At 61.3% G+C, this 16380-nt stretch overlaps 1 protein-coding gene across 1 annotated transcript; it reads left to right on the top strand.

Annotated features, from left to right (window-relative positions):
* Positions 1 to 3202: 3202 nt before the first annotated feature.
* TLCD3B (TLC domain containing 3B) lies at positions 3203 to 15923 on the top strand (the record flags this gene model as incomplete). Its single annotated transcript, XM_040656849.2, has 3 exons — positions 3203 to 3448; positions 8321 to 8416; positions 15532 to 15923. Coding segments are annotated over 3 exons (609 nt in total), but the record flags the coding sequence as incomplete, so codon positions are not given.
* Positions 15924 to 16380: the final 457 nt, after the last annotated feature.

Here is a 16380-nt window from a genome sequence, read left to right as displayed (position 1 = left end):
GCCGCACTGCGCCCCATAGCGTGACCCATAGTGACCCATAGAGACCTATGGAGACCCATAGGGACCCGTACAGGCACATAGGGATCCACTGCGCCCCATAGCGTGACCCATAGAGACCCATAGCGACCCATAGTGACCCATAGGGACCCATACAGGCACATTAGGATCCACTGTGCCCCATAGTGCCCCACTGCGCCCCATAGCATGACCATAGGGACCCATAGGGACCCATAGTGACCCATAGGGTGACCCATAGAACCCATAGGGACCCATACAGACACATAGCGCCGCACTGCGCCCCATAGCGTGACCCATAGAGACCCATTGCGACCCATAGAGACCCATACAGACACATAAGGATTCATTGTGCCCCATAGCGTGACCCATAGAGACCCATAGGGTCCCATACAGACACGTAGGGATCCCCTGTGCCCCATAGCGCGACCCATATCTCCCCATAGGGACCCATAGCGTGCCCCATAGCACCCTATAGCGCCCCATAGTGTGTCACCCCCAATCCCCTCATGGCCCCCAATGTCCCCAATGCCCCCATGGCCCCCATTGCCCCCAATGTTCCCATTGACCCCAATGCCCACATGGCCCCCATGGCCCCCATTGATCCCAATGACCCCATTGACCCCATTGCCCCCAATGCCCCCATGACCCCCATGGCCCCCAATGCCCCCATGGCCCCCATTGCCCCCATGGTCCCAATGACCCCCCAATGCCCCCATTGACCCCAATGTCCCCATGGCCCCCATCAACCCCATTGACCCCATGGCCCCCAGTGCCCCCATTGCCCCCATTGACCCCATGGCCCCCATTGCCCCCAGTGATCCCAATGTCCCCATTCCCCCCATCACCCCCATTCCCCCCATCACCCCCATCGCCCCCATTGACCCCATCGCCCCCATTCCCTCCATTGACTCCAATGTCCCCATTGCCCCCATTGCTCCCATTGACCCCATTGCCCCCATCGCCCCCATTGCCCCCATCGCCCCCATCGCCCCCATCGCCCCCATCGCCCCCATCGCGCCCATTGCCCCCAATGTCCCCAATGTCCCCATTCCCCTCATGGCCCCCATCGACCCCATCACCCCCATTGCTCCCATTGCCCCCAATGCCCCCATGGCCTCCATTGGCCCCAATGCCCCCATGACCCCCATTGACCCCATTGCCCCCAATGCCCCCATTTCCCCCATGGCCCCCATTGACCCCAACGCCCCCATTGACCCCATTGCCCCCATGGCCCCCATGGCCCCCATCCCCCCCATCACCCCCAATGCCCCCATTTCCCCCATGGCCCCCATTGACCCCATTGATCCGAATGCCCCCATTGGCCCCATTGACCCCAATGCTCCCATTGCCCCCATTGACCCCATTGACCCCAATGTCCCTATCACCCCCATCCTCCCATTCAACCCAGTGCCCCCATTGCCCCCATTGCCCCCAATGCTCCCATTGCCCCCATGGCCCCCATGGCCCCCAGTGCCCCCATTGACCCCATTGACCCCATGGCCCCCATTGCCCCCATTGATCCCAATGTCCCCATTCCCCCCATCACCCCCATTGCCCCCATTGACCCCATCGCCCCCATTCCCTCCATTGACCCCAATGCCCCCATTGCCCCCATTGCTCCCATTGACCCCATGGCCCTCATCTCCCCCATTGCCCCCAGTGCTCCCGTTGCCCCCATGGCCCCCATTGACCCCATGGCCCTCATGGCCCCCATTGACCCCAATGCCCCCAATGCCCCCATTGACCCCATGGCCCCCAATCCCCCCATTGCCCCCAGTGTCCCCATTGCCCCCATTGACCCCATGGCCCCCATCAACCCCATCCTCCCATCGACCCCGTGCCCCCATCCCCCCCATTGACCCCATCCCCCCCATTGACCCCATCCCCCTCATTGCCCCCATTGACCCCAATGTCCCCATTGTCCCCATGGCCCCCATTACCCCCATCACCCCCATCAACCCATCACCCCCATTGACCCCATTCCCCCCATGACCCCCACTGACCCCATTGCCCCCCTGCCCCCCTTTGCAGACACTGGCTGGCCTCGGCCTCCCCCCCGTTTGCGGTGCCGTATCCGTGTAGGCCGTGTCCGCCATGTTCCTCTGCCACCGCCACCGCCTCAAAGGGCCCATTGCCCCATCCCCCCCATTGACCCCAATGCCCCCAATGCCCCCATTGACCCCATTGCCCCCATTGCCCCCATGGCCCCCATGGCCCCCATTGACCCCATTGACCCCATGGCCCCCATTGCCCCCATTGATCCCAATGTCCCCATTCCCCCCATCACCCCCATTCCCCCCATCACCCGCATTGCCCCCATCGACCCCATCGCCCCCATTCCCTCCATTGACCCCAATGTCCCCATTGCCCCCATTGCTCCCATTCCTCCCATGGCCCCATGGCCCCCATTGACCCCAATGCCCCAATGCCCCCATCATCCCCATCAACCCATTGCCCCCATGGCCCCCAATGCCCCCATTGACCCCAATGCCCCCATGACCCCCATGGCCCCCAATGCCCCCATGGCCCCCATCGCCCCCATTGCCTCATACCCCCCATTGACCCCATTGCCCCCATGGCCCCCATTGCCCCCAATGCCCCCATTCCCCTCATGGCCCCCATCGACCCCATCACCCCCATCAACCCATTGCCCCCAATGCCCCCATGGCCTCCATTGGCCCCAATGCCCCCATGACCCCCATTGACCCCCTTCCCCCCAATGCCCCCATTGCCCCCAATGCCCCCATTGCCCCCAATGCCCCCATGACCCCCATTGACCCCCTTCCCCCCAATGTCCCCATTGACCCCATTGCTCCCATGGTCCCAATGACCCCAATGCCCCCATTGACCCCAATGTCCCCAATGCCCCCATTGACCCCATTGCCCCCATGGCCCCCATCACCCCCATCCTCCCATTGGCCCCATTGCCCCCATTGCTCCCATTGACCCCATGGCCCCCATCACCCCCATCCTCCCATTGGCCCCATTGACCCCATTGCCCCCAATGCCCCCATGGCCCCCATTGCCCCCATTGCCCCCATTGACCCCAATGACCCCATTGCTCCCTATCCCCCCCCTTCCCCCCAATGCCCCCATTGACCCCAATGTCCCCGTCACCCCCATCACCCCCATCAACCCAATGCCCCCATTGCCCCCATTGACCCCAATGTCCCCATGACCCCCATTGACCCCAACCCCCCCTGCCCCCCTTTGCAGACACTGGCTGGCCTCGGCCTACCCCCCGTTTGCGGTGCCGTACTTCGTGTACGACGTGTACGCCATGTTCCTCTGCCACCGCCACCGCCGCCGCCTCAAAGGCCACGAAGACCACCCGGGACCCTCCGCCGCCGTCGTCGCCTTCCTGCGCCGGGAGCTCCTCATGGTGCTGCACCACGCAGCCATGGTGCTCGTCTGCTTCCCCGTGGCCACGGTGGGGCATTAGGGGGTCATTATGGGGGGGTATGGGGTCATTAGGGGGTGGTATGGGGTCTCTATGGGGAGATATTGGGGGATATGGGGTCATTATGGGGGGATATGGGGTCATTAGGGGGGGATATGGGGGGATTTGGGGGGATATGGGGTCTCTATGGGGGGATATGGGGTCTCTATGGGGAGATTTGGGGAGATATGGGGGGATATGGGGGGGTATGGGGTCACTATGGGAGGATATGGGGTCTGAATGGGGGGATATGGGGTCTCTATGGGGGGATATGGGGTCACTATGGGGGGATATTGCGTCATTATGGGGAGATTTGGGGGGATTTGGGGGGATATGGGGGGATTTGGGGGGATATGGGGTCATTGTGGGGGGATATGGGGTCATTATGGGGGGATATGGGGGGGTATGGGGTCATTATGGGGGGATATGGGGTCTCTATGGGGGGATATGGGGTCATTATGGGGGGATATTGGGGGGTATGGGGTCATTATGGGGGGATATGGGGTCTGAATGGGGGGATATGGGGGGATATGGGGTCTCTATGGGGGGATAAGGGGGCATATTGGGTCATTATGGGGGGGTATGGGGTCATTGTGGGGGGATATGGGGGGATATGGGGGGGTATGGGGTCTCTATGGGGGGATATGGGGTCACTATGGGGGGATATTGCGTCATTATGGGGAGATTTGGGGGGATATGGGGTCATTAAGTGGGGATATGGGGTCATTATGGGAGGATATGGGGGGATTTGGGGGGATATGGGGTCATTGTGGGGGTATATGGGGGGATATGGGGGGGTATGGGGTCATTATGGGGGGATATGGGGTGGTATGGCGTCATTATGGGGGGATATGGGGGGATATGGAGGGATAGGGGGTCTCTATGGGGGGATATGGGGTCTCTATGGGGGGATATGGGGTCATTATGGGGGGATATGGGGGGATATGGGGTCACTGTGGGGTTGGGTGCTGCACCACGCAGCCATGGTGCTCGTCTGCTTCCCCGTGGCCACGGTGGGGCTTTAGGGGGCACTATGGGGGGGTATGGGGTCTCTATGGGGAGATTTGGGGGATATGGGGGGATATTGGGTCTCTATGGGGCGGTACGGGGTCTCTATGGGGTCATTATGGGGGGATATGGGGGGATATTGGGTCATTATGGGGGGATATGGGGGGTATGGGGGGATATGGGGGGGCTATGGGGCGGTACGGGGTCTCTATGGGGTCATTATGGGGGGATATGGGGGGATACTGGGTCACTATGGGAGGGTATGGGGTCTGAATGGGGGGATATGGGGGGATATGGGGTCTCTATGAGGGGATATGGGGGGATATGGAGGGATAGGGGGTCATTATGGGGGGATATGGGGGGATATGGGGTCATTATGGGGGGATATGGGGTCATTATGGGGAGATATGGGGTCTCTATGGGGGGATATGGGGTCATTATGGGGGGATATGGGGGGGTATGAGGTCATTATGGGGGGATATGGGGTCATTATGGGGGGATATGGGGTCTCTATGGGGGGATATGGGGGCATATGGGGTCATTGTGGGGGGATATGGGGTCTGTATGGGGGGATATGGGGGGGTATGGGGTCTGTAAGGGGGGATATGGGGTCACTATGGGGGGATATTGCGTCATTATGGGGAGATTTGGGGGATTTGGGGGGATATGGGGGGATTTGGGGGGATATGGGGTCATTGTGGGGGGATATGGGGTCATTATGGGGGGATATGGGGGGGTATGGGGTCATTATGGGGGGATATGGGGAGGTATGGGGGGATATGGGGGGGGTATGGGGCGGTACGGGGTCTCTATGGGGTCATTATGGGGGGATATGGGGGGGTATGGGGTCATTATGGGGGGATGTGGGGTCATTAAGGGGGGATATGGGGTCACTGTGGGGTTGGGTGCTGCACCACGCAGCCATGGTGCTCGTCTGCTTCCCCGTGGCCACGGTGGGGCATTAGGGGGTCATTGTGGGGGGGATATGGGGTCTCTATGGGGAGATTTTGGGGGATATGGGGTCATTATGGGGGGGTATGGGGTCATTATGGGGAGATATGGGGGGATATGGGAGGGTATGGGGTCATTATGGGGGGATATGGGGGGATATGGGGTCATTATGGGGGGATATGGGGGGATTTGAGGGGATATGGGGTCATTATGGGAGGATATGGGGGGATATGGGGTCATTATGGGGGGATATGGGGGGATATGGGGTCATTATGGGGGGATATGGGGTCTCTATGGGGGGATATGGGGGGATTTGGGGGGATATGGGGTCATTATGGGGAGATATGGGGGGATATGGGGTCATTATGGGGGGGTATGGGGTCTGTATGGGGGGATATGGGGGGATATTGGGTCATTAAGTGGGGATATGGGATCATTATGGGGGGATATGAGGGGGCATGGGGTCCTTATGGGGGGATATGGGGGGGCATGGGGTCCTTATGGGGGGATATGGGGGGATATGGGGGGTATGGGGTCACTATGGGGGGGTATGGGGTCTGTAGGGGGGATATGGGGGGATATTGGGTCATTAAGTGGGGATATGGGATCATTATGGGGGGATATGGGGGGATATGGGGTCATTGTGGGGGGATATGGAGGGATATGGGGGGGTATGGGGTCCTTATGGGGGGATATGGGGGGATATGGGGTCTCTATGGGGGGATATTGGGTCATTATGGGGGGGTATGGGGTCTCTATGGGGGAATATGGGGTCTCTATGGGGGGGTATGGGGTCATTATGGGAAGATATGGGGGGATATGGGGGATATGGGGTCTCTATGGGGGGATATGGGGTCATTATGGGGTGATATGGGGGCATTATCGGGGGGTATGGGGGGATATGAGGTCTCTATGGGGGGATATGGGGTCAGTATGGGGGGATATGGGGTCTCTATGGGGGAATATGGGGGGATATGAGGGGGTATGGGGTCGCGGTCCCTATGGGGAACCTATGGGGTCCCTGTCCCTATAGAGTCCCTATGGGGTCCCTCTGGGGTCTCTATGTGGTCCCTATGGGGTCCCTATGGGGTCGCAGTCCCTATGGGGTCCGTATGGAGTCCCTATGGGGTCACTGTGGGGTCCCTATGGGGTCGTGGTCTCTATGGGGTCCATATGGAGTCCCTATGGGGTTCCTATGCGGTCTCTATGGGGTCGCTATGGGGTCCCTATGGGGTTCCTATGGGGTCGCATTCCTTATGGGGTCCGTATGGAGTCCCTATGGGGTCACTGTGGGGTCCCTATGGGGTCGTGGTCTCTATGGGGTCCATATGGAGTCCCTATGGGGTTCCTATGCGGTCTCTATGGGGTCTCTATGGGGTCCCTATGGAGTCCCTATGGGGTCTCTATGGGGTCTCTGTGGAGTCCATATGGAGTCCCTATGGGGTTCCTATGAGGTCCCTATGGGGTCGCGGTCCCTATGGGGTCGCGTTCCTTATGGGGTCGCTATGGGATCTCTATGGGGCCGCTATGGGGTCGCGGTCCCTATGGAGTCCCTATGGGGTCCCTATGGGGTCCCTATGGGGTCCTTATGGGGTTCCTATGGGGTCGCGGTCCTTATGGGGTCCCTATGGGGTCCCTATGGGTTCGCGGCCCCTATGGGGTCGGTATGGGGTCGCGGTCCTTATGGGGTCCTTATGGGGTCCCTATGGGGTTGCGGTCCTTATGGGGTCGCTATGGGGTCGCGGTCCTTATGGGATCCCTATGGGGTCCCTATGGTGTCCCTATGGGGTCGTGGTCTCTATGGGGTCTCTATGGGGTCCATATGGAGTCCCTATGGGGTTCCTATGGGGTCCCTATGGGGTCGCGGTCCGTATGGGGTCGCTATGGGGTCGCGTTCCTTATGGGGTCACTATGGGCTCTCTATGGGGCCGCTATGGGGTCGCGGTCCCTATGGGGTCCCTATGGGGTAGCTATGGGGTCTCTATGGGGTCGTTATGGGGTTCCTATGGGGTCGTGGTCCCTTTGGGGTCCCTATGGGGTCTCTATGGGGTCGTTATGGGGTCCTTATGGGGTCGCTATGGGGTCGCGGTCCCTATGGGGTCCCTATGGGGTCTCTATGGGGTCTCTGTGGGGTCCATATGGGGTCCCTATGGGGTTCCTATGGGGTCCCTATGGGGTCGTGGTCCCTATGGGGTCCCTATGGGGTCCTTATGGGGTTACTATGGGGTCACGGTCCTTATGGGGTCGCTATGGGGTCCCTATGGGGTCCTTATGGGGTTCCTATGGGGTCGCAGTCCTTATGGGGTCCCTATGGGGTCCCTATGGGGTCGCTATGGGGTCCCTATGGAGTCCCTATGGGGTAGCTATGGGGTCCCTGTCCCTATGGGGTCGCTATGGGGTCGCTATGGGGTCGCTATGGGGTCCCTACGGAGTCCCTATGGGGTCCCTATGTAGTCCCTATGGGGTCCCTATGGAGTCCCTATGGGGTCGCTATGGGGTCCCTATGGAGTCCCTATGGGGTCGCTATGGCGTCTCTATGGGGTCCCTATGTAGTCGCTATGGGGTCGCTATGGGGTTCCTATGGGGTCCCTATGGAGTCGCTATGGGGTCCCTATGGGGTCCCTATGGGGTCCCTATGGGTCCTTATGGGGTCGCCGTGGGGCCGCGGTCCCATCTCGGTGTCGCTGCGGCGTTGTGACACATCGGGCCGTGCGACGGAAGAGCGCCCCCTGGCGGTGGAGGTCCGCATTGCAGCGGGGCGCTCCCAGCGGCCGTCGGGCGGCCCCAAAAGACCCCCAAAAAAAACCCCCCCAAACCCCCCCAAAAAAACCCAAAAGACCCCCAAAGACCCCAAAAGGCCCTAAAAGACCCTAAAAGGCCCTAAAAGGCCCCGTTTCCCCCCAGCTGTGGCGTCAGGGAAAGGGCGATTTCTTCCTGGGCTGTTTGCTGATGGCGGAGCTCAGCACTCCATTCGTCTGCCTGGGAAAGGTCCTCATCATGGTGCGTTCTGCCCCATAGATCCCTTCTGCCCCATAGATCCCCCATCCGCCCCATAGATCAGCCATAGATCCCGTCTGCCCCATAGATCCCGTCTGCCCCATAGATCTCATGTCTGCCCCATAGATCCCGTCTGCCCCATAGATCCCGTCTGCCCCATAGATCCCCCATCTGACCCATAGATCAGCCATAGATCCCGTCCGCCCCATAGATCCCGTCTGCCCCATAGATCCTATCCGCCCCATAGATCCCTTCTGCCCCATAGATCCCCCATCCGCCCCATAGATCTCCTCCTCTGCCCCATAGATCCCGTCTGCCCCATAGATTCCACCCGCCCTATAGATCCCCCATCCGCCCCATAGATCCCCCATCTGACCCATAGATCAGCCATAGATCCCATCCGCCCCATTGATCCTGTCTGCCCCATAGATCCCCCATCTGTCCCATAGATCCCCCATCCGCCCCATAGATTCTATCCATCCCTCAGATTTCCCATCCGCCCCATAGATCCCGTCTGCCCCATAGATCCCCCGTTTGCCCCATAGATCCCATCTGCCCCATAGATCCCGTCTGCCCCATAGATCCCCCATCCGCCCCATAGATCCCCTATCCGCCCCATAGATGATGCCCCATCCGCCCCATAGATCCCATCTGCCCCATAGATCCCTTCCACCCCATAGATCCCCCATCTGACCCATAGATCCCGTCTGCCCCATAGATCTTCCATCTGACCCATAGATTCCATCCGCCCCATAGATCCCCCATCCGCCCCATAGATCAGCCATAGATCCCATCCGCCCCATAGATCCCGTCCGCCCCATAGATCCCCCATCTGCCCCATAGATCCCCCATCTGCCCCATAGATCTCCCGTCTGCCCCATAGATCCCATCCGCCCCATACATCCACCATCCGCCCCATAGATTAGCCATAGATCCCGTCTGCCCCATAGATCCCCCATCCGCCCCATAGATCCCATCTGCCCCATAGATTCCATCCGCCCTATAGATCCCCCATCTGCCCCATAGATCCCCCATCCGCCCCATAGATCCCGTCCGCCCCATAGATCCCCCATCTGCCCCATAGATCCCGTCTGCCCCATAGATCTTCCATCTGACCCATAGATTCCATCCGCCCCATAGATCCCCCATCTGACCCATAGATCAGCCATAGATCCCGTCTGCCCCATAGATCCCCCATCTGACCCATAGATCAGCCATAGATCCCGTCTGCCCCATAGATCCCGTCTGCCCCATAGATCCCCCATCTGCCCCATAGATCCCGTCCGCCCCATAGATCCCATCCGCCCCATAGATCCCATCTGCCCCATAGATCCCCCATCCGCCCCATAGATCCCCCATCTGACCCATAGATCCCGTCTGCCCCATAGATCTCCCGTCTGCCCCATAGATATCCTATCTGACCCATAGATCCCATCCGCCCCATACATCCCCCATCCGCCCCATAGATCAGCCATAGATCCCTTCTGCCCCATAGATCCCCCATCCGCCCCATAGATCCCCCATCCGCCCCATAGATCCTATCCGCCCCATAGATCTCATGTCTGCCCCATAGATCCCGTCTGCCCCATAGATCCCCCGTCTGCCCCATAGATCCCATCCGCCCCATAGATCCCCCATCTGACCCATAGATCAGCCATAGATCCCGTCTGCCCCATAGATCCCCCATCCTCCCCATAGATCCAGTATGCCCCATAGATTCCATCCGCCCTATAGAGCTCCTCCTCTGCCTCATAGATCCCCCATCTGCCCCATAGATCCCCCATCTGACCCATAGATCAGCCATAGATCCCGTCTGCCCCATAGATCCCGTCTGCCCCATAGATCTCCCGTCTGCCCCATAGATATCCTATCTGACCCATAGATCCCCCATCTGCCCCATAGATCTCCTGTCTGCCCCATAGATCCCCCATCCGCCCCATAGATCCCCCATCTGACCCATAGATCAGCCATAGATCCCGTCTGCCCCATAGATCCCGTCTGCCCCATAGATATCCTATCTGACCCATAGATCCCCCATCTGACCCATAGATCCCATCCGCCCCATAGATCCCCCATCCGCCCCATAGATCCCCCGTCTGCCCCATAGATCCCGTCTGCCCCATAGATCTCCCGTCTGCCCCATAGATATCCTATCTGACCCATAGATCCCCCATCTGACCCATAGATCCCATCCGCCCCATAGATCCCCCGTCTGCCCCATAGATCCCGTCTGCCCCATAGATCTCCCGTCTGACCCATAGATCCCCCATCCGCCCCATAGATGCCGTCCGCCCCATAGATCCCGTCCGCCCCATAGATCCCCCATCCGCCCCATAGATCCCGTCTGCCCCATAGATTCTATCTGCCTCATAGATCCCCCCTCTGACCCATAGATCCCCCATCCGCCCCATAGATGCCGTCCGCCCCATAGATCCCCCATCCGCCCCATAGATGATGCCCCATCTGCCCCATAGATCCCCCATCCGGCCCATAGATCTGCTCCTCTGCCCCATAGATCCCCCATCCGCCCCATAGATCCCATCCGCCTCATAGACCCCATCCGCCCCATAGATCCCATCTGCCCCATAGATCCCATCTGCCCCATAGATCCCCCATCCGCCCCATAGATTATGCCCTATCTGCCCCATAGATCCCATCCGCCCCATAGATCCCATCTGCCCCATAGATCCCCCATCCGCCCCATAGATCCCCCATCTGCCCCATAGATCCCCCATCCGCCCCATAGATTATGCCCTATCTGCCCCATAGATCCCATCCGCCCCATAGATCCCATCCGCCTCATAGATCCCCCATCGGCCCCATAGATCTCCAGTCTGCCCCATAGATCCCCCATCCGCCCCATAGATCCCCCATCTGCCCCATAGATCCCCCATCCGCCCCATAGATCCCCCATCCGCCCCATAGATGATGCCCCATCCGCCCCATAGATCCCATCCGCCTCATAGACCCCATCCGCCCCATAGATCCCATCTGCCCCATAGATCCCATCCGCCCCATAGATGTCCCCACCCCGCAGCGTCCCATCTGCCCCACAGCTGTCCCCACTCTATGACACCCCCAAAGATGTCCCCCCCCAAACCCCCCACCCCACAGATACCCCCATATGTGACCCCCCCACCCCATAGATACCCCAAACCCCCCATATGTGACCCCCAAACCCCCCCAACCTCCCCATATGTGACCCCCCCCACCCCATAGATCCCCCCCAACCCCCCATATGTGACCCCCGCACCCCCCAACCCGCCCAAACCCCCCCATATGTGACCCCCCCACCCCATAGATCCCCCCAAACCCCCCCATATGTGACCCCCCAACCCCCCAAACCCCCCCTTATCTGACCCCCCCACCCCATAGATCCCCCCAAACCCCCATATGTGACCCCCAAACCCCCCCATAGGTGACCCTTCCCACCCCATAGATACCCCCAACCCCCCCCAAACCCCCCATATGTGCCCCCCAAACCCCATAGAAGCCCCCAACCCCCCCATATGTGACCCCCCCCTCCCCATAGATACCCCCAAACCCCCCCACCCCCCCATATGTGACCCCCCCCACCCCATAGAAGCCCCCCACCCCCCCATAGATGACCCCCCCACCCCCCAAAACCCCCCCTTATCTGACTCCTCACCCCATAGATCCCCCCAAACCCCCCCATATGTGACCCCCCCACCCCATAGTTTCCCCCACCCCCCCCACCCCCCCATATGTGACCCCCCAACCCCCCCATATGTGATCCTCCCACCCCATATGTGACCCCCAACCCCCCCAAACCCCCCCATATGTGACCCCCCCACCCCATAGATCCCCCCAAACCCCCCATATGTGACCCCCAACCCCCCCAAACCCCCCCTTATCTGACTCCCCCACCCCATAGATCCCCCCAAACCCCCCATATGTGACCCCCCAACCCCCCCAACCTCCTCATATGTGACCCCCCCACCCCATAGATCCTCCCAACCCCCCATATGTGACCCCCAAACCCCCCCCTTATCTGACTCCCCCACCCCATAGACCCCCCCAACCCCCCCTTATGTGACCCCTCCCACCCCATAGAAGCCCCCAACCCCCCCAAACCCCCCATATGTGACCCCCAACCTCCCCATATGTGACCCCCCCCACCCCATAGACCCCCCCAAACCCCCCCTTATCTGACTCCCCCACCCCATAGATACCCCCAAACCCCCCATATGTGACCCCCAACCTCCCCATATGTGACCCCCAGCCCCCCCTGACCCCCCCTTTTTCTGCTCCCCCCCCATTGCAGTACGGCCTGCAGCACACGGCCCTCCACAAGCTCAATGGGGCCACCCCACAGCCCCCCCATAGATACCCCAAACCCCCCCATATGTGACTCCCACACCCCATAGAAGCCCCAAACCCCCCATATGTGACCCCCCAAACCCCCCCATAGATACCCCCAACCCCCCCAAATCCCCCCCTAACCCCCCCATATGTGACCCCCCCCACCCCATAGATACCCCCAACCCCCCAAACCCCCCCATATGTGACCTCCCCACCCCCCCAACCCCCCATATATGACCCCCAACACCCCCATATGTGACCCCCCACCCCATAGATACCCCCAAACCCCCCAAACCCCCCCATATGTGACCCCCAACCCCCCCAAACCTCCCCATATGTGACCCCCCCACCCCATAGAAGCCCCCAACCCCCCATATGTGACCCCCCAACCCCCCCGTATGTGATCCTCCCACCCCATAGATCCCCCCAACCCCCCCAAATTCCCCCATCTGTGACCCCCCCACCCCATAGAAGCCCCCAAACCCCCCCAATCCCCCCCAGACCCCCCCATATGTGACCCCCAACCCCCCCAAACCCCCCATATGTGACCCCAAACCCCCCCCAACCCCCCCTATGTGACCCCCAACCCCCCCAAACCCCCCCACCCCCCCCCTTATGTGACCCCCCCACCCCATAGACCCCCCCAACCCCCCCTTATGTGACCCCCCCCACCCCATAGATACCCCCATACGTGATCCCTCAACCCCATAGAAGCCCCAAACCCCCCATATGTGACCCCCCAACCCCCCCAAACCCCCCCATATGTGACCCCCCCCACCCCATAGACCCCCCCAAACCCCCCCTTATCTGACTCCCCCACCCCATAGATCCCCCCAAACCCCCCCATATGTGACCCCCCCACCCCATAGATCCCCCCAAACCCCCCTTATGTGACCCCTCCCACCCCATAGATACCCCCAACCCCCCCCAACCCCCCCTTATGTGACCCCCAAACCCCATAGAAGCCCCCAACCCCCCCAAACCCCCCCATATGTGACCCCCCAACCCCCCAAACCCCCCGTTATCTGACTCCCCCACCCCATAGATCCCCCCAAACCCCCATATGTGACCCCCAAACCCCCCCATATGTGACCCCCCCCACCCCATAGATACCCCCCACCCCCCCAACCCCCCCAAACCCCCCCTTATGTGACCCCCCCCACCCCATAGATCCCCCCAACCCCCCCAAACCCCCCCATATGTGACCTCCCCACCCCCCCAACCCCCCATATATGACCCCCAAACCCCCCTTATCTGACTCCCCCACCCCATAGATCCCCCCAAACCCCCCCATATGTGACCCCCCCACCCCATAGATCCCCCCAAACCCCCCATATGTGACCCCCCAACCCCCCCATATGTGCCCCCCCACCCCATAGAAGCCCCCAACCCCCCCAAACCCCCCCATATGTGACCCCCAACCCCCCCAAACCCCCCCCAACCCCCCTTATGTGACCCCCCCACCCCATAGATACCCCCAACCCCCCCAAACCCCCCCATATGTGACCCCCCCCAACCCATAGAAGCCCCCAACCCCCCCCATATGTGATCCTCCCACCCCATAGATACCCCCAACCCCCCCCACCCCCCCATATGTGACCCCCCCACCCCATAGATCCCCCCAAACCCCCATATGTGACCCCCAAACCCCCCCATAGGTGACCCTTCCCACCCCATAGATCCCCCCAACCCCCCCAACCCCCCCAACCCCCCCCATATGTGACCTCCCCACCCCCCCAACCCCCCATATATGACCCCCAACCCCCCCAAACCCCCCCATATGTGACCCCCCCCACCCCATAGAAGCCCCCAAACCCCCCCTTATCTGACTCCCCCACCCCATAGATCCCCCCAAACCCCCATATGTGACCCCCAGACCCCCCCATAGGTGACCCTTCCCACCCCATAGATACCCCCAACCCCCCCCAAACCCCCCCATATGTGCCCCCCAAACCCCATAGAAGCCCCCAACCCCCCCATATGTGACCCCCCCCTCCCCATAGATACCCCCAAACCCCCCCACCCCCCCATATGTGACCCCCTCCACCCCATAGAAGCCCCCAACCCCCCCATAGATGACCCCCCCACCCCCCCAAACCCCCCTTTATCTGACTCCCCCACCCCATAGAAGCCCCCAAACCCCCCCTTATCTGACCCCCCCACCCCATAGATCCCCCCAAACCCCCCATATGTGACCCCCAACCCCCCCAAACCCCCCCATATGTGACCCCCCCCACCCCATAGACCCCCCCAAACCCCCCCTTATCTGACTCCCCCACCCCATAGATCCCCCCAAACCCCCCATATGTGACCCCCAAACCCCCCCATATGTGACCCCTCCCACCCCATAGATACCCCCAACCCCCCCCAACCCCCCCCAAACCCCCCATATGTGACCCCCAAACCCCCAACCCCCCCCACATATGACCCCCAGCCCCCCCTGACCCCCCCTTTTTCTGCTCCCCCCCCATTGCAGTACGGCCTGCAGCACACGGCCCTGCACAAGCTCAATGGGGCCGCCCCACAACCCCCCATAGATACCCCAATCCCCCCATATGTGACCCCCACCCCCCCCAAACCCCCCCTTATCTGACTCCCCCACCCCATAGATCCCCCCAAACCCCCCATATGTGACCCCCAACCCCCCCAAACCCCCCCTTATCTGACTCCCCCACCCCATAGATCCCCCCAAACCCCCTATATGTGACCCCCAACCCCCCCAAACCCCCCCATATGTGACCCCCCCCACCCCATAGATCCCCCCTGACCCCCCCTTTTTGTGCCCCCCATTGCAGTACGGCCTGCAGCACACGGCCCTCCACAAGCTCAATGGGGCCGCCACTCTGCTGACCTTTTTGGGGTGCCGCGTCCTCCTCTTCCCGTACCTCTACTGGGCCTACGGGCGCCATATCGGGGTCCCCCTTTTTAGGGTCCCCTCCGTCCTCCCCCCCGCCTACAATATGGCCGCCGCCGCCCTCCTGGCCCCACAGCTCTATTGGTTCGGCCTCCTGTGCAGGGGGGCTTGGCGTCTCTTCCGACCCCAACCCCCCCGGCCCCCCTGAGCCCCCTTCCCCCCAACCCTATACTGATGGATGGGGTATTTATTGGGGTCCTGGGGGGGTATTTATTGGGGTGCTGGGGGTCTATGGGGCAGAATGAGGGCACTATGGGGTCCCTATGGGGGTCCTGGGGTCCCTAGGGGGGCTTCGGGTCTCTATGGGGTCCGTATGGGGGTCCCAGTGTCTCTATGGGGTCTCTATGGGGTCCCTATGGGGCCCCTATGGGGTCCTTATGGGGGTCCTGAGGTCTCTATGGGGTCCCTATGGGGTCCTTATGGGGGTCCTGAGGTCTCTATGGGGTCCCTATGGGGTCCTTATGGGGGTCCTGGGGTCTCTATGGGGTCCCTATGGGGTCATTATGGGGTCCTTATGGGGGTCCTGGGGTCTCTATGGGGTCCCTATGGGGTCCTTATGGGGGTCCTGGGGTCTCTATGGGGTCCCTATGGGGGGCTTTGGGTCTCTATGGGGTCCCTATGGGGTCTTGGGGTCTCTATGGGGCCTCTATGGGGTCTCTATGGGGTCCCTATGGGGGCCTTGGGGACTCTATGGGGCGGTCTCTTCCGACCCCAACCCCCCCGGCCCCCC

This window comes from Gallus gallus, assembly GCF_016699485.2.
Source record: "Gallus gallus isolate bGalGal1 chromosome 36 unlocalized genomic scaffold, bGalGal1.mat.broiler.GRCg7b 36_unloc5, whole genome shotgun sequence".
Taxonomy (NCBI): Eukaryota; Metazoa; Chordata; class Aves; order Galliformes; family Phasianidae; genus Gallus; species Gallus gallus.
This window is presented reverse-complemented; position numbering and strand designations above follow the sequence as displayed.